The 18,365-nt window shown below is 43.3% G+C and overlaps 2 protein-coding genes across 5 annotated transcripts in view; one reads left to right on the forward strand and one right to left on the reverse strand.

The window, feature by feature from the left end:
• Positions 1–1,364, reverse strand: part of exd3 (exonuclease 3'-5' domain containing 3) — a 63,945-nt gene extending 62,581 nt beyond the window's left edge. Inside the window, exon 1 of one of the 4 annotated variants that reach the window (XM_045692547.1) lies at positions 1,166–1,364. The gene's annotated coding sequence lies outside the window, so the exon portion shown is untranslated. Of the gene's footprint in view, positions 1–741; positions 860–981; positions 1,138–1,165 lie in introns of those variants that run through there. The other 3 variants (XM_045692546.1, XM_045692545.1, XM_045692549.1) reach the window with 3 other exon arrangements.
• Positions 1,196–18,189, forward strand: LOC106568447 (hsp90 co-chaperone Cdc37-like 1). The gene is made up of 8 exons (XM_014138787.2): positions 1,196–1,466; positions 2,913–3,191; positions 11,433–11,523; positions 11,655–11,770; positions 12,167–12,289; positions 13,598–13,774; positions 13,878–13,949; positions 17,386–18,189. The coding sequence occupies exons 1-8, from the start codon at positions 1,359–1,361 to the stop codon at positions 17,503–17,505; spliced, it is 1,086 nt and encodes a 361-aa protein (XP_013994262.1). The 5' UTR covers positions 1,196–1,358; the 3' UTR covers positions 17,506–18,189.
• Positions 18,190–18,365: the final 176 nt, after the last annotated feature.

Here is an 18,365-nt window from a genome sequence, read left to right on the forward strand (position 1 = left end):
CTGGGACGCCATTTTGCCTGAGATGGGGTCCATGGGCAGCAAAAAGTTGAAGACCCATGTCCTACATATTTCGGAATTTCACTTGAACAAGTTAAGAACCAGAGCTGAAGCGTCCCCGGGCACACACCCTGTGGGAACAGCAGACCACGAAAGGACAGGCTGCCAGCTGGCTGTGGGACATGCTTTTGAGGCTGAGGATGTTTTTTTAAGTCTGACGTCTGGACTGTTTCTCTCCTCCTGGTATGTTATTGGCTCTCACAACTGACTCGTACAGCAGTAGCGGACTCTGGTGCAGGGCGCTCTACTGTACTCTGCTACCACCTATTGGCGACTATCGAACAGTACAGCATGATGGGAAGCCCTCTGTTAGGCGGCTCCTACTAGATGAGGAAATTTACACAACATGTACCCAAAGAGAACCCTCTCTGTTGTAACATCCTGTTATGTTCACTAATTTGACAATTAGCCCAGAGTAGTGCGAGATGTGACAAATTATGCATGGTGGTTTGTTACTAGTAGCTAGCTAACCTATGTCCAGCTAGCTAGCTGGCCCACCCAGTTGGCCACAAATTAGCAAGGTAGCTTGCTAGCATTTTAAAGCATTTATCTCACGTGTGAACGTCACCTAGCTAAAAAGCTATCAACTCTATGTCAATGTGATGTGACATGGGTTGAATGTTAACCGAATTGACCACAATACATGCTATGTTACAATGTTTTGAAGGTGAAAAATAGACTTACGTTATAACTTGCCTCTAGCTAGCACTAGCAAGGAAATGAAATTGAAATGATAGAGGTTTTGCACGGAAGGCTTCAGAACGGACACCACCAAGTTATCGTTCTCGTCTATGGCTCGCGAGTTTTAGAAAATAACAGAACAGAATATAATATAATGTAATATAATAGTATAATGTAATATAATAGTATAGTAATGGAAATGGCTACCTGGTAGTTTTTACCATTATATAATGTTATACTTACACAGATATTTGAAAACAGGTAATCGTTTCCCCCACTTAATAAAATAATCTCACGGCGATTTAATTTATTTTTAAGTACTGTAACGCTCGGCTATTTCTGTCCTGAAACGTGCTCTATATTAAAACACGTATAGTAATATTGGTCATCAATATAAATAATAAATAAAACGGCAAAACATATTTACCACGTGATCAAAGTTCCACACCACGTGGTACTTGAATAAAAGCATGGAGGCTGCTGTATTTTTGTGCTCTGATCGAAATATCACTTTTGCTAGCGCATTGCCTTTCTTTGGAAGAACTTAGGCGATATAGCTATTTTCCCAATTGATCGATTCGGCATCGGTGTTTTGGGCGGTTCGAGACGGAGCAGCAGCGATGGAGTGGTTCGGGACTGGAAACTCCCCTATGTTTCCCGAAGAAGAAGAGGGTTACAGTGCCTCTGCCTCTTCTGTGCCAAGTAGCTTTCACAGCTCCTCACTGCAGGTATTGTGAGGCTAAATGCCAATGCACATTTACCAATTAATTATTTACTTGATTGTTAGCCAGCTTGGTAGCTACGTCAGTCATCGAGGAAATAAAGGCACCTCCGCTGTTATTAACTAGTTATTTAGCCTGCCGCTAGCTATTCGACATACCCTTACGTGATGTTATTTTTATTTAACTAGGCAAGTCAGTTAAGAACCAATTATTTTCAATGACAGCCTAGAAACAGTGGGTTAACTGCCTTGTTCAGGGGCAGAATAACAGATTTGTACCTTGTCAGCTCTGGGATTCTTGCAAGGTCGGGTCTGTCTACACTTGACACTTACTTCCAACCTTTCAGTTACTAGTCCAACGCTCTAACCACTAGGCTACGCTGCCGGGAATCAGTGATAATAATAGTTACAGTCAGTATGTAATTCGTTAGCTAACAAGTCAAGTACATTACATAATGTCAACAATGGAAACGAGTCTGAGCTATTGAGTCCGACTCCATCATTTGTAACTTTCTACTTAACGAACGACGTTTAATGACTGAACATACACTAACGTTACAGTAGTTAGTTAGTTAGCTAGTAGCCAGCCGATTAAACTCAATACGATTTAGCTAGCTTGTCAGGTTATTTTCATTGTCATCAGCCGAACCACCGGCTGTGGATATTGTCTCATTGCCAGGTTTGACATCAGCGAGTCTAAGCCAGTCCTCCTTAATCCAGCCAAGTGACTGTCACTGACTAATTTACACTGGTCTACAGGTATTACACAGCAAAATTGGTGAATAGGGCGCTAGCTAACTACACCAAATTTGTTTCTCAGTAATACTTCCTGTAATTATGCTTTAGCCAGTCAAGCAGTAACAACTAACTACTTACATAGCTTTCCCAGCTACTGTGGATACGATAAGCATCCATAGCTAGTGTGTGCTGTCATCTCTATTCCCTGATAGTTATATCCATTAATGCGGTATTGAGTTGACAGCTGAAGCTTGTGTGTGGTGTGCATGTTATTATTAGCTTGCAACCTGTGGTTTTACATGTCCATGTATAACTATTGCACACAGTTCGCCATAACAGAGTTACAGCAATGCATCGTCATCAGGAGGAGAATGAGAGGCTTTAGGAATACTGGCCATGATTATTGTAGATGTAATATTCTGCTGCAGAATGTAATGTCAAAAATATTGTCAGATGTCAATCATAAGTTACTGTCTTCTCTGACCATGGTGGTGTAGAGAACATAGGGTCTCTGTGCCAGAGATGGCAGCAGAATAAAATATAAAGATACTTGGATATCAGTTGTTTTATAACCTCTTCTCCCCTCTGCTCTGTGACCCCCCCCTTGGTGCTGCTGCAGCGTCCCTGTGCCAAAACCAACTGCAGTGTGTGCGAGTCTCCTTACAATGATATTAGGATATCAGTTCTTAATAAGCTAATTCTCTTCTTCTTCCAGGAGGTTGCCAGTGCAGAGTCCATGGCGTCCCTGTGCCAGAGCCAGCAGCAGTGTGTGAAGGCCTCCGTTTCCAGCTGGCAGTTAGTGGAGGCTCAGGACCAGCTGTGTGGGATGGAGCTGCACGGCTCCGAGAGCGTCGAGCAGGAGCACGCCCGCGCTGTTGCCGGCCAATCAGAGCTCTCGCAGACTGAACATGAGTGGCGCCGGAAGGAGAGCATGCTGGGAGGCAGCAGGAGCCCCGTGCTCAGCGCTGACAGCAGCCGAGACTTGTTCGACAAGGTAACTAAGGTCGGGTCTACACTTGACACTTACATTTGACTTCTGCTATCAGAATACAAAGATCGCATTATAGACAGATCTAGACACCCAAGTCGCTTTGTGGTCTGATTGTATTCAGATCTGGCTGACCACTTCAGGAGTTGGTTAGGAATGCATTGTGTGGGTTTCTCCTCAGTCTGGACACAATCAGGCTACCGAAAGCACATACAGTGGGCGATGTCATCCACACTCCTCCCACCAGCGTTTGTAGAATGCATACTAATATTTGAATATAGCCAGGGAAAAGGGAATCCAGACACAGTAGACACATTTTAAATGTAGGTGTAGATGCAGGAAGGGTTTGGAATTCATGATCAGAATACTAAAGCTGCATGAACTGTCAAGTCTAGACACAGCCTTAGGAAATGTAACATTATGACTATAACTACTGTTCCCTGAAGGAGGAAAACAAGGTACAGCATGCTATGGGGAGTTGCACACTTGCGTGTTCTGTTGAAGGATCTACAATTCACGCCTGACAAGGCCAATGAAATCCACGCCTCGGTGGAAGCCCCGCCTACCACAGGTGATAAGTGTGAGGCTTGGTTTCATTCTTTCAATTTAAAACCTCTCTTCAGAGCCCAGGTAGGGGTGGCACAGGGCCAAATAGGTGTCGTGCCACATTTCCCTCCTTCAGGGAAGAGTAGTTACAGTCATAACGTTACGCTCCCTTTGTCAGTCAACTTCGGTACAACATACTATGGGGAAATATACAGTGAGCTCCAAGAATATTGGGACAGTGGCAATTTGGCTGTTTGGGCTCTCTACTCCAGTGCTTTGGATATTAAATGATACAATGACTATGAGGTTCAAGTGCAGACTGTCAGCTTTAATTTGAGGGTATATTCATCCACATCAGGTGAACCGTTTAGAAATTACAGCACTTTTTGTACATAGTCCCCCCATTTTAGGGGATCAAAAGTATTGGGGCAAATTCACTTGTGTATTAAACAAGACTACGTGATATGGCCAAAATATCACTGTATTTTGTTTTTGAATAATACAGGTAAAATCATTTGCTTTATGAGTAGTGTGTGACCCTAGGATGGCAACACATACAGTGGCTTGCCAAAGTATTCCCCCCTCCTTGGCATTTTTCTATTTTGTTGCCTTACAACCTGGAATTCAAATGCATTTTTGGGGGGTTTGTATCATTTGATTTACATAACATGCCTACCACTTTGAAGATCCAAAATATATTTTGTGAAACAAACAAGAAATAAGACAGAAAAAACAGAACTTGAGCGTGCATAACTATTCACCCCCCCAAAGTCAATAGTTTGTAGAGCTACCTTTTGCAGCAATTACAGCTGCAAGTCTCTTGAGGTGTGTTTCTATAAGCTTGGCACATCTAGCCACTGGGATTTTTGCCCATTCTTCAAGGCAAAACTGCTCCAGCTCCTTCAAGTTGGATGGGTTAGGCTGGTGTACAGCAGTCTAAGTCATACCACAGATTCTCAATTGGATTGAGGTCTGGGCTTTGACTAGGCCATTCCAAGACATTTAAATGTTTCCCCTTAATAGCAATTGTCCTGCTGGAAGGTGAACCTCTGTCCCAGTTTAAAATCTCTGGAAGACAAACGGGTTTCCCTCAAGAATTACCCTGTATTTAGTGCCATCCATCATTCCTTCAATTCTGACCAGTTTCCCAGTCCCTGCAGATGAAAAACATCCCCACAGCATGATGCTGCCACCACCGTGCTTCATTGTGGGAATGCTGTTCTCGGGTGATGCGAGGTGTTGGGTTTGCGCCAGACATGGCGTTTTCCCTTGATGGCCAAAAATCTCAATTGTAGTCTCATCTGACCAGAGTACCTTCTTCTATATGTTTGGGGCGTCTCTCACATGTCTTTTGGCGAACACCAAATGTGTTTGCTTATTTTTTTCTTTAAGCGATGGCTTTTTTCTGGCCACTCTTCTACTCTTTGCAGCTCCTTCAGGGTTATCTTTGGTCTCTTTGTTGCCTCTGATTAATGCCCTCCTTACCTGGTCTGAGTTTGGTGGGCGGCCCTTGCTTGGCAGGTTTGTTGTTGGTGCCATATTCTTTCCCATTAAATCCATTATTAAAAAATGGATGTTCAAAGTTTCAGATTAAAAAAATAATAATAATCCAACCCTGATCTGTACTTCTCCCCACCTTTGTCCCTGACCAGTTTGTAGAGCTCCTTGGTCTTCATGGTGCCGCTTGCTTGGTGGTGCCCCTTGCTTAGTGGTGTTGCAGACTCTGGGACCTTTCAGAACAGGTGTGTGTGTGTGATATATACTGAGATCATGTGACACTTAGATTGCACACAGGTGGACTTTATTTAAATAATTATGTGACTTCTGAAGGTAATTGGTTGCACCAGATCGTATTTAGGGGGTGAATACATATGCACGCACCACTTTTCCGTTTTTGTTTTAATTATTTTTTTATTCAAATTTTTTGAAACGAGTTCTTTTTTTCACTTCACCAATTTGGTGTATGTCCATTACATGAAATCCAAATAAAAATCCATTTAAATTACAGGTTGTAATGCAACAAAATAGGAAAAATGCCAAGGGGGTGAATACTTTTGCAAGGCACTGTACATTTTAAGCTATTTCAGTGGGTCTTTCTCCATTCTGATTGTTTTATACTGTTCAATTCAACTTCAACCAAAAATAATGACTTTACATACATTTCTGCATTTCCTGGACTCATTTGACATTATTTCCACACTGCCTGGTAGGGCTGCAAGATATGGGCAAATAAACTAGTCCTTATTTTTTTAACCAAATGTGGCAAATACGATTTGACATGCGATTTAGATCAAAACACTTTGGCGAACTGTTTGAATCATGGAAATATAAATAATAGTGGTCACTTTGAATACAGTGTTTGACCTGACAACAAACAAAAATGCCTGGGAGGAGTTGCTGTGACAGGGTAGGGACCAAAGTGTTGGTCAGTGTTTCATAGGGAACCCTATAATCTTTGGCTACGTTAAATGTTTCTTAATGTAGCCAACATATTCATGCTTTGCCTATTCCTCTTTTGATTTTGAAGATACTGTAATACTAATAACATGCTGATTTTAAGCCTACACCAGCATTTTAAGCCCACACCAGCTGTATTAGCTAGCTACGTTTGCTCTGACTCAGTACATTTATTAGCTAGCTAGTGATTAGCATTAGCTGCTAACATGATTTAGCTTAAACTTGCAATTAAATATAAACTACCTGTTTGCAGATGTAGAAACACAAACTAAGTGTAATTATAGAACGCTTCTGGATTTATATTAAGAAGCAAAGTGGAAACAACATCGTTGTCATTAATATCCCCTTTCCGCTAGTGATTCTGATTCAGCCCAAATTGGAGGGTACGTCCGGAGGGCTTATCATTGCTTATTGTGGCTCCCAAGTGAACCAGGAAGCCTTGGTTCGCCAAGATCATTTGCCTTTTAGGCATGGACCTATGGCAACAACCATTGCACAGGGTCTTGTTATCCCAGGCGCACAGGCAGGTTTGGCAAGAGGCCAGAGATTTGGTTCCTATTGGCCTGGCCCCTGAGAGGGCTTCTCTGATTGCTAGAGCCTTAGCTCAATGTTATTGCTACCATTCAGTCTGCAAGGGCACCCTCCATGAGAGGGCTGTATACATGTACGTGTCAAGCGTTTGAGCTCTGGTGCCAAGTTAAAGGACTTGTTCCTATTCAGTGCTCTGTGAGGGATATCCTTATGTTCGTACGGGAGATTTTCGAGCAGGGGCGGGCATTCTCCATGTTAAAAGTATACATGGCCCCAACTCAGTGTCATGTGGAGGTTGTGCGGTTCCTGAAAGGTGTACATCGTCTCAGACTGTTCTCTAAAACTTACTGCGCTCACATGGGACTTGGCACTGGTTTTGGAGGCACTGTGTGCACCCCTTTGAGCCTCTGGACTCAAAACAAACATCCCTGCTCATGGCTTTGGCCTCGGCTGAACATGTTGGGGACGTTTAGCCGATGTCCCATACCTGAGAGACCAGCCAGCAGTGTAGCCTCCACTCCTGAGAGTGTCCCACCTGGATAAAAGATCTGCACCCAAGTTGAAGCAATCGGGATAGACACTCTCCCCATCCGTTGACGCACGCCACCACTGACATATTGTTGGTTCTGACCAGCACAAGCTGACCCGACAAAAGCAGGGGCAAGTGCCAGATACCCATGACAATATCAGAGGGTCCTACCACTGGGCCATGGACCGCAGGCCTGACAGAGACACTCGACACGACTGGCTTAGGCTGCGAGATGCATCCAGGTCAATTTCTAGCACTTAGCGCAGGAAGGGCCGCATCAACAATAGCCCCAGGGGAATGACTTTCATCACAGAAGCCATCATCCCTAGTAGGCATAGGCACCGGCGAAAACGCATTGTGCCTCAGGTGAAATTTGGTTGAGCAGAGACGGAACCCAGACACATCCGAGTGAGTCTAGGCTTGAGACCCAGAAACAGAATGCGCTGAGATGGAATCCGACAGCTATATTTCTGGTTTCTTATGAAGCCTGGAGACTGAATACGGGACAGCAGCATGGATGTGTGTACTGCTTTCCCTCGGAACTCTCCAACCACTAGCCAATTGGCTGTAATAGCCAGCGGTTCCTGAGCATTCTTAGTTTGTAGACGGAGGTGCTTGTTGAGGGCACGTAGGTCTGGAATGAGATGCAAAGTTCCGTCCCTTTTAGGAACCAGGAAATGCCGGCTATACCAGCCATAGGAATTGCTTGGATTGCCTAGTTCTCGAGACGGGAGGATATTTCCTCCCTCAAAACGGGCGCTAAGGCCTTGGAAACAACCAAAGTGATGACCCTGCAGAAGCGTGGGTTGACTCACAACAAATTGTAGCCTGTGCACTAACGTCACTGTTTGCATGATCCAGGGCGACACTGCCATGTGCGCCGTTGGTCGGAGGAGACATAGAGCCTCCTGTGAAGGACGCCACCTTGTGGACTGGGAGATATTTGGTTTATTTTCATATTTCCACCACTCTTGACAACCGTGAGTCTGAACGTGGAGAAGTGACACTTCATCCAACTCTCATACGGGAGACAACACTTTGGAACTCTGTTGAAAAAAAAACATCTGTCAAGGTTTGCCTGAAACCCGGCCAACTCTGGCTACACTAGTTCTGGTCGATCAGCGACGTACCCTGATTGGCTGTGCCACCTGGGGGTTCCGTTGTCACAACGAGCCTCATTTGCTTTAGGCGGAAAGATGCATTCCGATGACCAGCTAGCACCCAGTTCTGGATCGTACACATTAAAAATAGACCCAGGGGAAAAAAACTTTATCATGGTTACCCTACATACCAGTCATGGGTACTGGTGACAAAGCGCCTTGTAACCTAGATGGGAATGGGACAGACGGCTCTGGAAAAACTGACCCCTTCTGTGGTAACAGACAAGGGTGATTTGTGGAGCGGTGTACTGTTCGCTCCGACCCGTGCTAAGGTCCCTCACGCCGGGGTTATCTGAGCCAGCTGCTCTAGGGCTACTTCCTCTACTCCCTGCAACTACATGAATTGCCGGGGGAACGCTAGTAAGCGTCATTCACCGGAATATAACCGAAGTTAGCCAAGAGGTTATTTAGGCTAGGCTAGCTATCCTATGACCGCAGCACGGTCCATTTTGAATAAACAAGCGACTTAACGCTAAGTATACTAAACAAGAGAGCTATCCAGGGAACTCCACCGTGGGGGGCAGGAATAGCTAGTAATAGTAGCTAGCTCGCCTTGGCACTTGTTAGCTAGCATGGTCTCAAGTCTACGTAGGACCGGATCACCGAGGCAGCACAACGAGTCGATAAGCTGGCGACCAGTGCTGTATCGATGTGCATGCCAACTTGAAGTGCTTCCTGCTGGGTATCACGGTCGTGTCGCCGGCGATAGCTAATGTGGCCAAAAAAATGTTTTCCCGGAAAATGATTTGATTTCGGACTATTCTATGAAGAGAGGCAATTGGTGCTTAACCAAGGCCGACACAGGCGGTGGGGTCATAACCACAGAACCTGGTTACCCTCTTTTTGAGTAGCCTCCCGTAACCAACGATAGAACACACAGGAGCCCGGAGGCATTCGACCCGACGAACAACCCAATCCATCTCCGCACCTCGGTCCCCGCTGCGGTACGGGCGTCCAGGAGTAGAAGTCGCTATCGGAAACACCAAGCCCTAAAGAATTGTCAAGAGAACCTGCACCCTGGACTAGTAGAGGAACAGCTGTCCCTTAGTCTCACACACAAAGTGATTGGAGCGTGGGCAGCCTGAACATGCCTCTGAAACATGCAAGACAACAAACGTGTGTATCTTTCCATTCATTGGGGCATGGACGCCAACCCGGCTTGTTAGCCTTCGTCATTTCGGTTGCGTTAGCCATCTTACTTATTGCTTTAGCCAGGCCAAGCAATTCTAAGAATAACTAATTGTTTGTGATTTGGAAACTTATGAGAATCATACAAACGTCAGCACCCCGGTGGTGAGCACGCTCTACCAGAAAGGGACAGTTTAGTTGGTGCAACATAAGACTTTTTTTGTTTTATTAGCTTGAATCATTCCTGTTCACACCAAGGTGAAGAATGGCATAAGTGGAGGAATGAATCCGATTCTCTCGCTTATCAACAAGGCGGAGCGTCCAGCGAGGCGTGGATTTCATTGTCAGGTGTGACTTTGTAGATCCTTCAACCGAAGTTGCAACTCCCCATAGTATGTTTTACAGACGTGGACTGACTGAAAGGGACCCTACAGACACACGTTGGGGGAATCTCAATTGCATTTCCTTTATTCCTCTCGTTATTCTCCTCCTTCTCAAAATCAAATGTATTGGTCACACACATGGTTAGCAGATGTTAATGCGAGTGTAGCGAAATGCTTGTGCTTCTAGTTCTGACCGTGCAGTAATGTCTAACAAGTAATATAACCTAACAATTCCACAACAACTACCTTATACACACAAGTGTAAAGGAATGAATACGAATATGTACATACAAATATATAAATGAGTGATGACCGAACAGCATAGGCAAGATGCAGTAGATGGTATAGGGTACAGTATATACATATGAGATGAGTAATGTAGCGTATGAAAACATAAAGCGGCATTGTTTAAGGTGGCTAGTGATAAATTGATTGCATACATTTTTCCATTCTCAAACTCCATTGGATGAGAAAGTCCATGATCCCTCCCCTCTGAACTTCTGATTAAATGTTTTTTAAGGAGGTGAGGTGAAGAGAAAGGATGTGAGGAATCATGGACATGCAATTATTTTCCCGTTGAAACAAGGTAAACCAAGTTAGATGTCTCTAAGCTAACTACCTGATCAGTACACTTCTGCTCTTTCTCCAGACGGTGAGGGGGCCAATCTAAATTGTATCTCCTTGATGCCTTGTGTGCACCCTTCTCACCTCATCAAAACGCATTCAATGAGAAGGTCAGAGGAGGAAGCGAGGAAGGAATCAAGTATGGGTAGCTGCAGCCCAATATGCCAACCGGAGTGTGGGTGTGTCGAAAGGAGTGGGTGTGTGGATAGCGACTCGGCTAATTGGGCAGATTTGTTGCCACTCAAGACCGTTTTGCGTGGCTGATTGTGCTGCACTATGAGTCGATAAGACGGCGACCTGTGCACCGGTGTTGTATCGACGTGCCTGCCGACTTGGTATCACTGTAGTGTCGCCGGCGGTAGCTAACGTGGCCGTTATTTTTCTCACAATTTTATTTAAAGTAGGAAAGTAGCCTACACAAGAAATTACTAATATTGATAACCATCTAGATGTCACCTTGATATGTAGACTACATACAGTCTACTACTCAATGGGGAGGGCATGAATGGCGACACAGTGCCCTTCACTCCCGCTTGACAAGCACTATTGTCTGGCAACTGTGTGAAGTAACTATGTAGTAGCCAATATTAGGGTGACGGTCACAGTAAGCACACGCATACAACTCATGAAGAAACAGTACACCCGTCATCAATACTTTTAGTCAAGTTAACAATCGTAAGAAGTTTAATAACTGAAAATGTGTAAAACTAACAGTGAAATACAACTGACTCATCCTCGTTCTTAAAAACTATCGCGCAGTGCTTTTGACCCACTCCTTTTCACACACCCTTTCCTTTCGACACACCCATTCGCCCATACTCCGGTCGCCATATTGGGATGCTGCTACCCTCTTCTCAGTGGACTGTGTTTCTCTTTCCTTCTCCTATAGAGTATTATTAATAGTAAAAACGTTGAATTGGAGGTTCACGACAAGAGCAAAACCTTTGTTCAGAAGTATGAAAAAGAATTGAGACATTTTGGTGAGTGAAGGTTTAACCTACTGCTTGTCATGGTTTAATATTGAGTGATGCAGCAGGTGTGGCATTGTGGAATGGTATTGGTCCGTTGTCTCTTGTGATTGGTCCGATGTGTCTCCATTGTGATTGGTCAGGCATGTTGCGGAGGTGGGATGACAGCCAGCGCTTCCTGTCTGACCTGCATCACCTCATCTGTGAGGAGACGGCCAACTACCTGATCCTCTGGTGCTTCAGACTTCAGGCTGAAGAGGTCAGAAACAAAATCACACTGTCCTGTGAATTTATTTGCTGCTAGTATTTGATACAATAGATTTTTATCTAAACGCCAATATCAGCCGGCTGTATGTTTCCTGTTCAGGGTTGATGTGTAAACTATTGTTTACTGACCGACAGATCTAACTGTTGTTAAAAGGCCAAACTGATCCTACCCCTTCACCATCTTTTCTAACAAATTCCATTTCTGAATGAGTTAATTTTATACTTATGACTATGGATCACCTATGTTAAAGGTTCTATCCTGTTCCATTTCTCCTGACAGATATTTGTTCAGGTTTACCAACATTGACTTTATATTATAGCCTACAGACTTGATTTGTGTTATATGGATGAATTCACATTTTTCCCACTTTGATATATTCAACCACAGAAAGAGGCGTTAATGGAGCAGGTAGCTCACCAGGCTGTTGCTATGCAGTTTATCCTGGAGATGGCCAGCACCTCTCAGCAGGATCCCAGAGGCTGCTTCCGTCAGTTCTTCCACAAAGCCAAAGTAAGCATCTAGCTATCCTGGTCTGTCCGCTGAGTCACGGTTAAGTCATTATACCACACCAGGCACCCTAAGAATGGGGTGAAATGGCTCCCTATTCTCTATATAATAGTGCACTACTACTACTACTACTAGGGCTTTGGTCAAACGTAATGCAGTATAAAGTGAATAGGGTGCTATTTGAGGCATTTAGCAAAGGCTCCATCTAACCATCCTCGTCTGTCTGAGTCACTGTAAAGTCATTATACTGCAAAGTAATATAAGGCAAATTGTTCACCTACCATATAACCAGTTGTTATTGATAAGCTAGGTTGAGGATTGATCAAATGTTTTAATGTGTGATTTAATGATCAAACTTGTCAATGTTTTGACTGATTTTAATGTTTATTATTTAATGTTATGTAACTAACGTGTCATTCACTAAAAATAGTTTGCTGGAGGAAGATGTACTGTACAGTGACGTAATGTGGTCAGATGACCACTAGAGAGAGACAGGAGTCATGACAGACTCCTACAACACCACAATGATATACAGCTACATGCTTTCATGCCAAAACACTATTGCTTTCATGCCAAAACACTGTTGCTTTCATGCCAAAACACTGTTGCTTTCATGCCAAAACATTGTAAGCATTTCTGTATGATTACCAGTTTTTTACATATTGATATGATTTTAAAAGGCTGCATGGTTTAATTTTAAATTATTTGTTTTTCTCAGCCGTAATCATGTATCTATAACCGAGTAACACACTCTTAATGTTTAGAAAACACTTATTTTTTTATAAGAGGCCTCCCGAGTGGTGCAAGGTTCTGCGTCGCAGTGTTTGAGGTGTCACTACAGACCCGGGTTCGATTCCAGACTGTGTCACAACCGGCAGTGACTGGGAGTCCCATAGGGCGGTGCACAATTGGCCCAGATTATGGGAGGGTTTGGCCGGGGGTGCTTTACTTGGCTCATCATGCTCTAGCGATGTCTTGTGGCGGGCCGAGCGCCTGCAGGCTGACTTCGGTCGTCAGTTGAAAGGTGTTTCCTCCGACACATTGGTGCGGCTGGCTTCCGGGTTAAGCGGGCGGGTGTTAAGAAGCGCGGTTTGGCGGGTCGTGTTTCGGAAGACGCATGACTCGACCTTCACCTCTCCTGAGCCTGTTGGGAAGTTGCAGTGATGAGACGAGATCGCAATTGGATATCACCAAATTGGGGAGAAAAATGGGGTAAAATACATTTATTTATTATGATTCCAAGTTCCTCTTGTCAACTGAGGATGATCAAGCAAGTCTCTAATTCCATTGTCATATTTTCCCCTGTGTAAGGCAGGACAAGAGGGGTACTTAAACGTCTTCCATGCTGAGCTAGAGGCCTTTAAGCAGAGAGTAAAAGAGTACACCGTCAGGTTGAAAGGAGAGACCCTCTCCAACGACACAGCGCTCCAGAGCAGTACAGCACGCTGTGATCTGGATCCCAAAGAGGTTCTAGAATCTTTACCCCCAGTGAGTATTCTACATGACATATTTAAACATGCACCTTTTATGGTAACAATTTAATATAGTAATTTCAATGTTTTGTTCTGTTATTTCTTCCGTTCTGAAACAGGAACTGAAGGCAGGGTTCCAGCTGCAAGACATGCAGATTCTCCAGAATGTTCTCAGCACCATGAATCCACAGGTAATGGCTACATGACTCTCTCCTCAGTTTTCTTAGTAGACTGACTACAGAGTCAGACATGTACTGTACATGAGAATTACATCTGTTTATTCAGCCACACTTATTTGTTGAGAACTATTAATTACTCCTATGCCAATTGATACCACATATACAAGGTATAACCTCGGGAAGATTAAAAAATGTCAGCTATACTGCGAGACGAGGGGCCTTATTTCTTATATAAACATTTATGGAGTTAAAAGATGGAAATATCCAAAGAGCCCAAGTTAATATTCAAGTTTCCAGATGTGCTGTATTTTTAAAAACAGAAGTAAATTAACAGTCAGTGTGTTGCTCTAGAACAGAATTCCTTCCTAGAAGAGAGAGAAATAAACAAACAGGAAGAGGGTGAAAGAATATCACCCCCAACTGGCCCCCGAAAGCTGACTCCATGTCGAATCCTAAAAGAGAGAGTGAAACAAGGAAATGAAACATGTCCTCCTCCACAAATAACACTTAGTTAGCAGCTGGGGCCTGGTTGAAACTCTAGATGTGGGCTAATGAACGCAGAAAAGAACCTCCTGTTACATAAGCATTATAATCGGCTTGAGCAGTATACTTACTGGGTTAATCCCTGTGTGTCCCAAAATGGCACCCTATTCCCTAATATATTGTACTACTCTTGCCCAGGACCCATTCAAAAGTAGTGCTTTTATAAAGGGAATAGGGTGCCGTTTGGTACACGTCCTATGTACATCCGTTCAGAGCAGCTCAGACAGGTCTACTTTCCAAACCTCTCCCCCACCGTCTCACTAAGCACTGGGCCTATTTTACAGAGTCCCAGATCAATTCAGCCTCTTGGATCATAGTAAATACGACTATATGGACAGGGAGTGGGGAGCTGATCCTAGATGAAAAGGTCTTAGGAATCCTGTTACCTTTTTTTAGTCTTAACATCATCCTAAAACTGAACCTGTTTTAAGACACTGCCCGGGACAAACTCTGAGCCACGAGAAAAAACAACTCATAAAAGTTTATCTCAGCTGGTAATCACGACAGTTTGCGGTTCCGCAAAGTAAATATAGTGATACCCCTCATTGACATTGTTGCAAATGATGGAGAATAACCAATTGCAATCGCCAGCTGTGAACTCTCTTCAGACGCGCACGGTGAATATGAAGGTACAGAAAATGTTGCGATGTTAAAGCGTTTGATAATAACTGTCATATGACAATATCACTTTGCGTACTGTTCATTTCTGCCTAATATGTTGGCATGCATAACCTTTCTTTAACCATTTCTGGTGCTTGTTAAAAGTAGAATTGACAAAATTACTGTTATAGCAACACTCGTCACTCTCGTTTTACAACTCTAAATGGCTTTGGCACAGTAGGCATCAAGTCCATTGCGTACAACGTTTCAGACAACGCTTTGAAAGATCTATCATTTTCATCGAACACAATCAAAGTTAACATAAGCCCTAGATGCCGTCAATTGCCTAAATTATAGGCGTGCCCAATGTAGGCTTTTTAATTTAATTACAACGTGATGTTGCACTCAAAAGGGATAACTTGAAATAACATGTGGGTAATTAAATGATCTAAGAAAAAATGTTTGATTTATTACCCTAGTGGTTCTAAGTATTTATGCACGTCATGTGAAATCATTGTCAAAAGCACAAGAGATTATTAGTGGATTGATCGTATCAAAAGCAGTTGCATGTGGCGCAGGAAACACTGACTCGCTGCATTTTTCTATTATCAAGACACCTGCTGGTAACTCTTACACCTTTACACTCCAATGGTAGATTTGGTCACTGATAAATGCATAAATTGGAACGCAGTGACTGTACAGTAACATGCTATGCATGACGTTAGCGTTTTGGCTCTCTGCCTCACAGCACTAAGCTTTTGACTGACAGCTGTTCTGAGCTTGAGCACCGCACGCTACATTACGTTGCCCCCATCCCTCCCACTAATTGGGCAACTTTAGCAAATATTTTTGTTGTCTTAGTGAGGGAAAAGCTGTAAATTAAGAGTACTATGTATTTTGAAATATGAGATGATGATGAGGATGATGATGATAAATACTGCTTTAATGTCATAGAAGCAAGCCAAATACCCATGAATCCTAATGTGCACTTCACATTTCATATCATAAAACTCCTGTCATATACAGTGTCAACATTTATAATCACCGTTTGATGTACAGTTACAAGATGACATGGCGTCATACCCTGAGTTGTTCTGAACAGAATGAGCCTATGTTTCCTAAATGCACTTATGACTCCTTTGTATGCACGCCAAAATGATATTTTTCCCTGAATTGCATTGTGAAAGCCTAACACAAATGTCATATTTTATAGCTAAGCTAGTCACGTTGGCAATAGAAGAAGCTTTTAAATGATGCCCACCTGACCCAGATTGCAATTTATAATGGACTGTTTTTAGAGTGCATAAACATCAAGTCATTCTAGGGTTGCAGGGTTGCGTTCTGAACACAACTACTACAACTGTGCTTGCTGTAGTTCCTCAATGGTCCAGCTATGAGAGCTCAAAAAGTATTTTATAAATGTAGACTCTGCTTTTGAGTCGTCATAAAAGCTAATTGAAATGACTTAGGAACTGTGAACACTTTGGAGAGGTGTGTGTCCACTTGGAGACACCAGTTAGACCTCTCACTCAAACCCTTCCACTTTATTTGTCTTATGTTGCTCCTACACCACATTTTCTAGGAATATTAATATATTACTGAATGTATCCAGATTACCTTCAGATTTTGTTATCAACAAATATATAAAAGTACTGTAAAATCAAGTAATGTTTTTGGATTCAGTCTTGTGTCTGAACTGTTGTCCTCAACTTTGGTCTAATCATTTTCCCATAATCTCCAAACTGTTCCCTTTTTAATTGCTACCATGGTTATGCTTTTCATATTTCTTCTGTAAGAAACCTTTCTATTTAGCACTATCCATATAGGCCAATTCCCACAAGGGTTAACTGGTTAGGACAGCTCGTGAGGTCTCCTAAATATCTGTCGACAAGGTGAGACTCTTATGACTAAAAATGTTTCATGCATAGCTTTTATTTTTACCCTTAAGAGTAGGAGTAAAATCTCCTCAGAACTTACGACCAATTATCTACTCTGAGGCACTTTGTGGATACGGGCCCAGCACTCCTATTCTGAGATGGTTGTTGAATACTGGTCCTGATGAAAGGTGGAATTATCAGTGTTGGTGTCACGCTAACCCCACAGAGCAGGTGGATTATCGTCCCAAACTACACTTCCCAGGGGACATAGTGTTTGGAACAGGCAACCTTAGAACTAACCCATACAGATTCATTAATCATATCGTATAAGGGTGTCTTCTTTAGATTACACAGTTATGGCTTATTGCATTTTAAATTATTTTTGTTTTCTCTTGTGAGCTGAAGTTGCCGTTTGGTTGTACCACCAGGTGGCAGAGTACCATGTGAAGCGTTGTCTGGAGTCTGGCTTGTGGACTAACAAAGAAGGGAGAAGGTCCAAGGAGGAAGTTAATTCAGAAACAGATGACCTGCGCATGATGGAGACATAACGACTGTGGTGCTCCCTCCATATCTCCCCTCTAGGAATTGACACTCAATAGGAAAAGGGCTGAGCTCCCCACAGAGACTTATTTTTGTATGCAGCAGAATCTGCGCCTGAATGTGTCTTGCACTTTATATTTGTTCAAAACAAACTATTTAAAGAAGGCGAGTGGTAGGTATTTTAAGGTACTTACCGTACCTTTTCTCATATAGCTAGAGTACCTCTTATGTCATATCTTGATTGTTTTAGCAGAGTGAACCTTGCTTTGTAAGGAAGTCATCTTTACACAGGAATTTACAAGAGCTACTTCAAACTTTTGAGAATTGTTTTTGTTTTATATAATTTGGGGTATTCTTGTGACTCCGTTTATCAACCTTTTAGAGTGTGAAGAAGGGAGATAACAGCCATCTACAGTAGACTTCACTGGACTCACAAGTAGGTAGTCTAGCGGTTAAGAGCGTTGGGCCAGTAACAGAAAAATTGTCCGTTCTGCCCTTGAGCAAAGCAGTTAACCACCAACAATAACTACTGCTCCCCGGGCGGCGACGACATGGACGTCGATTTAAGGCAGCCCCCCGCACCTCTGATTCAGAGGGGTTGGGTTAAATGACTCCCGCACCTCTCTGATTCAGAGGGGTTGGGTTAAATGACTCCCGCACCTCTCTGATTCAGAGGGGTTGGGTTAAATGACTCCTGCACCTCTCTGATTCAGAGGGGTTGGGTTAAATGACTCCCGCACCTCTGATTCAGAGGGGTTGGGTTAAATGACTCCCGCACCTCTGATTCAGAGGGGTTGGGTTAAATGACTCCCGCACCTCTCTGATTCAGAGGGGTTGGGTTAAATGACTCCCGCACCTCTCTGATTCA

This window comes from Salmo salar, chromosome ssa13, assembly GCF_905237065.1.
Source record: "Salmo salar chromosome ssa13, Ssal_v3.1, whole genome shotgun sequence".
Taxonomy (NCBI): Eukaryota; Metazoa; Chordata; class Actinopteri; order Salmoniformes; family Salmonidae; genus Salmo; species Salmo salar.

Bases quoted from the DNA above. Each gene is read 5' to 3' on its own strand.
- LOC106568447 (XM_014138787.2), top strand. From the start codon at position 1,359: ATGGAGTGGTTCGGGACTGGAAACTCCCCTATGTTTCCCGAAGAAGAA. The intron at 11,771-12,166 runs GTCAGAAACAAA...ATTCAACCACAG, and splicing joins TCAGACTTCAGGCTGAAGAG to AAAGAGGCGTTAATGGAGCA. The intron at 12,290-13,597 runs GTAAGCATCTAG...CCCCTGTGTAAG, and splicing joins AGTTCTTCCACAAAGCCAAA to GCAGGACAAGAGGGGTACTT.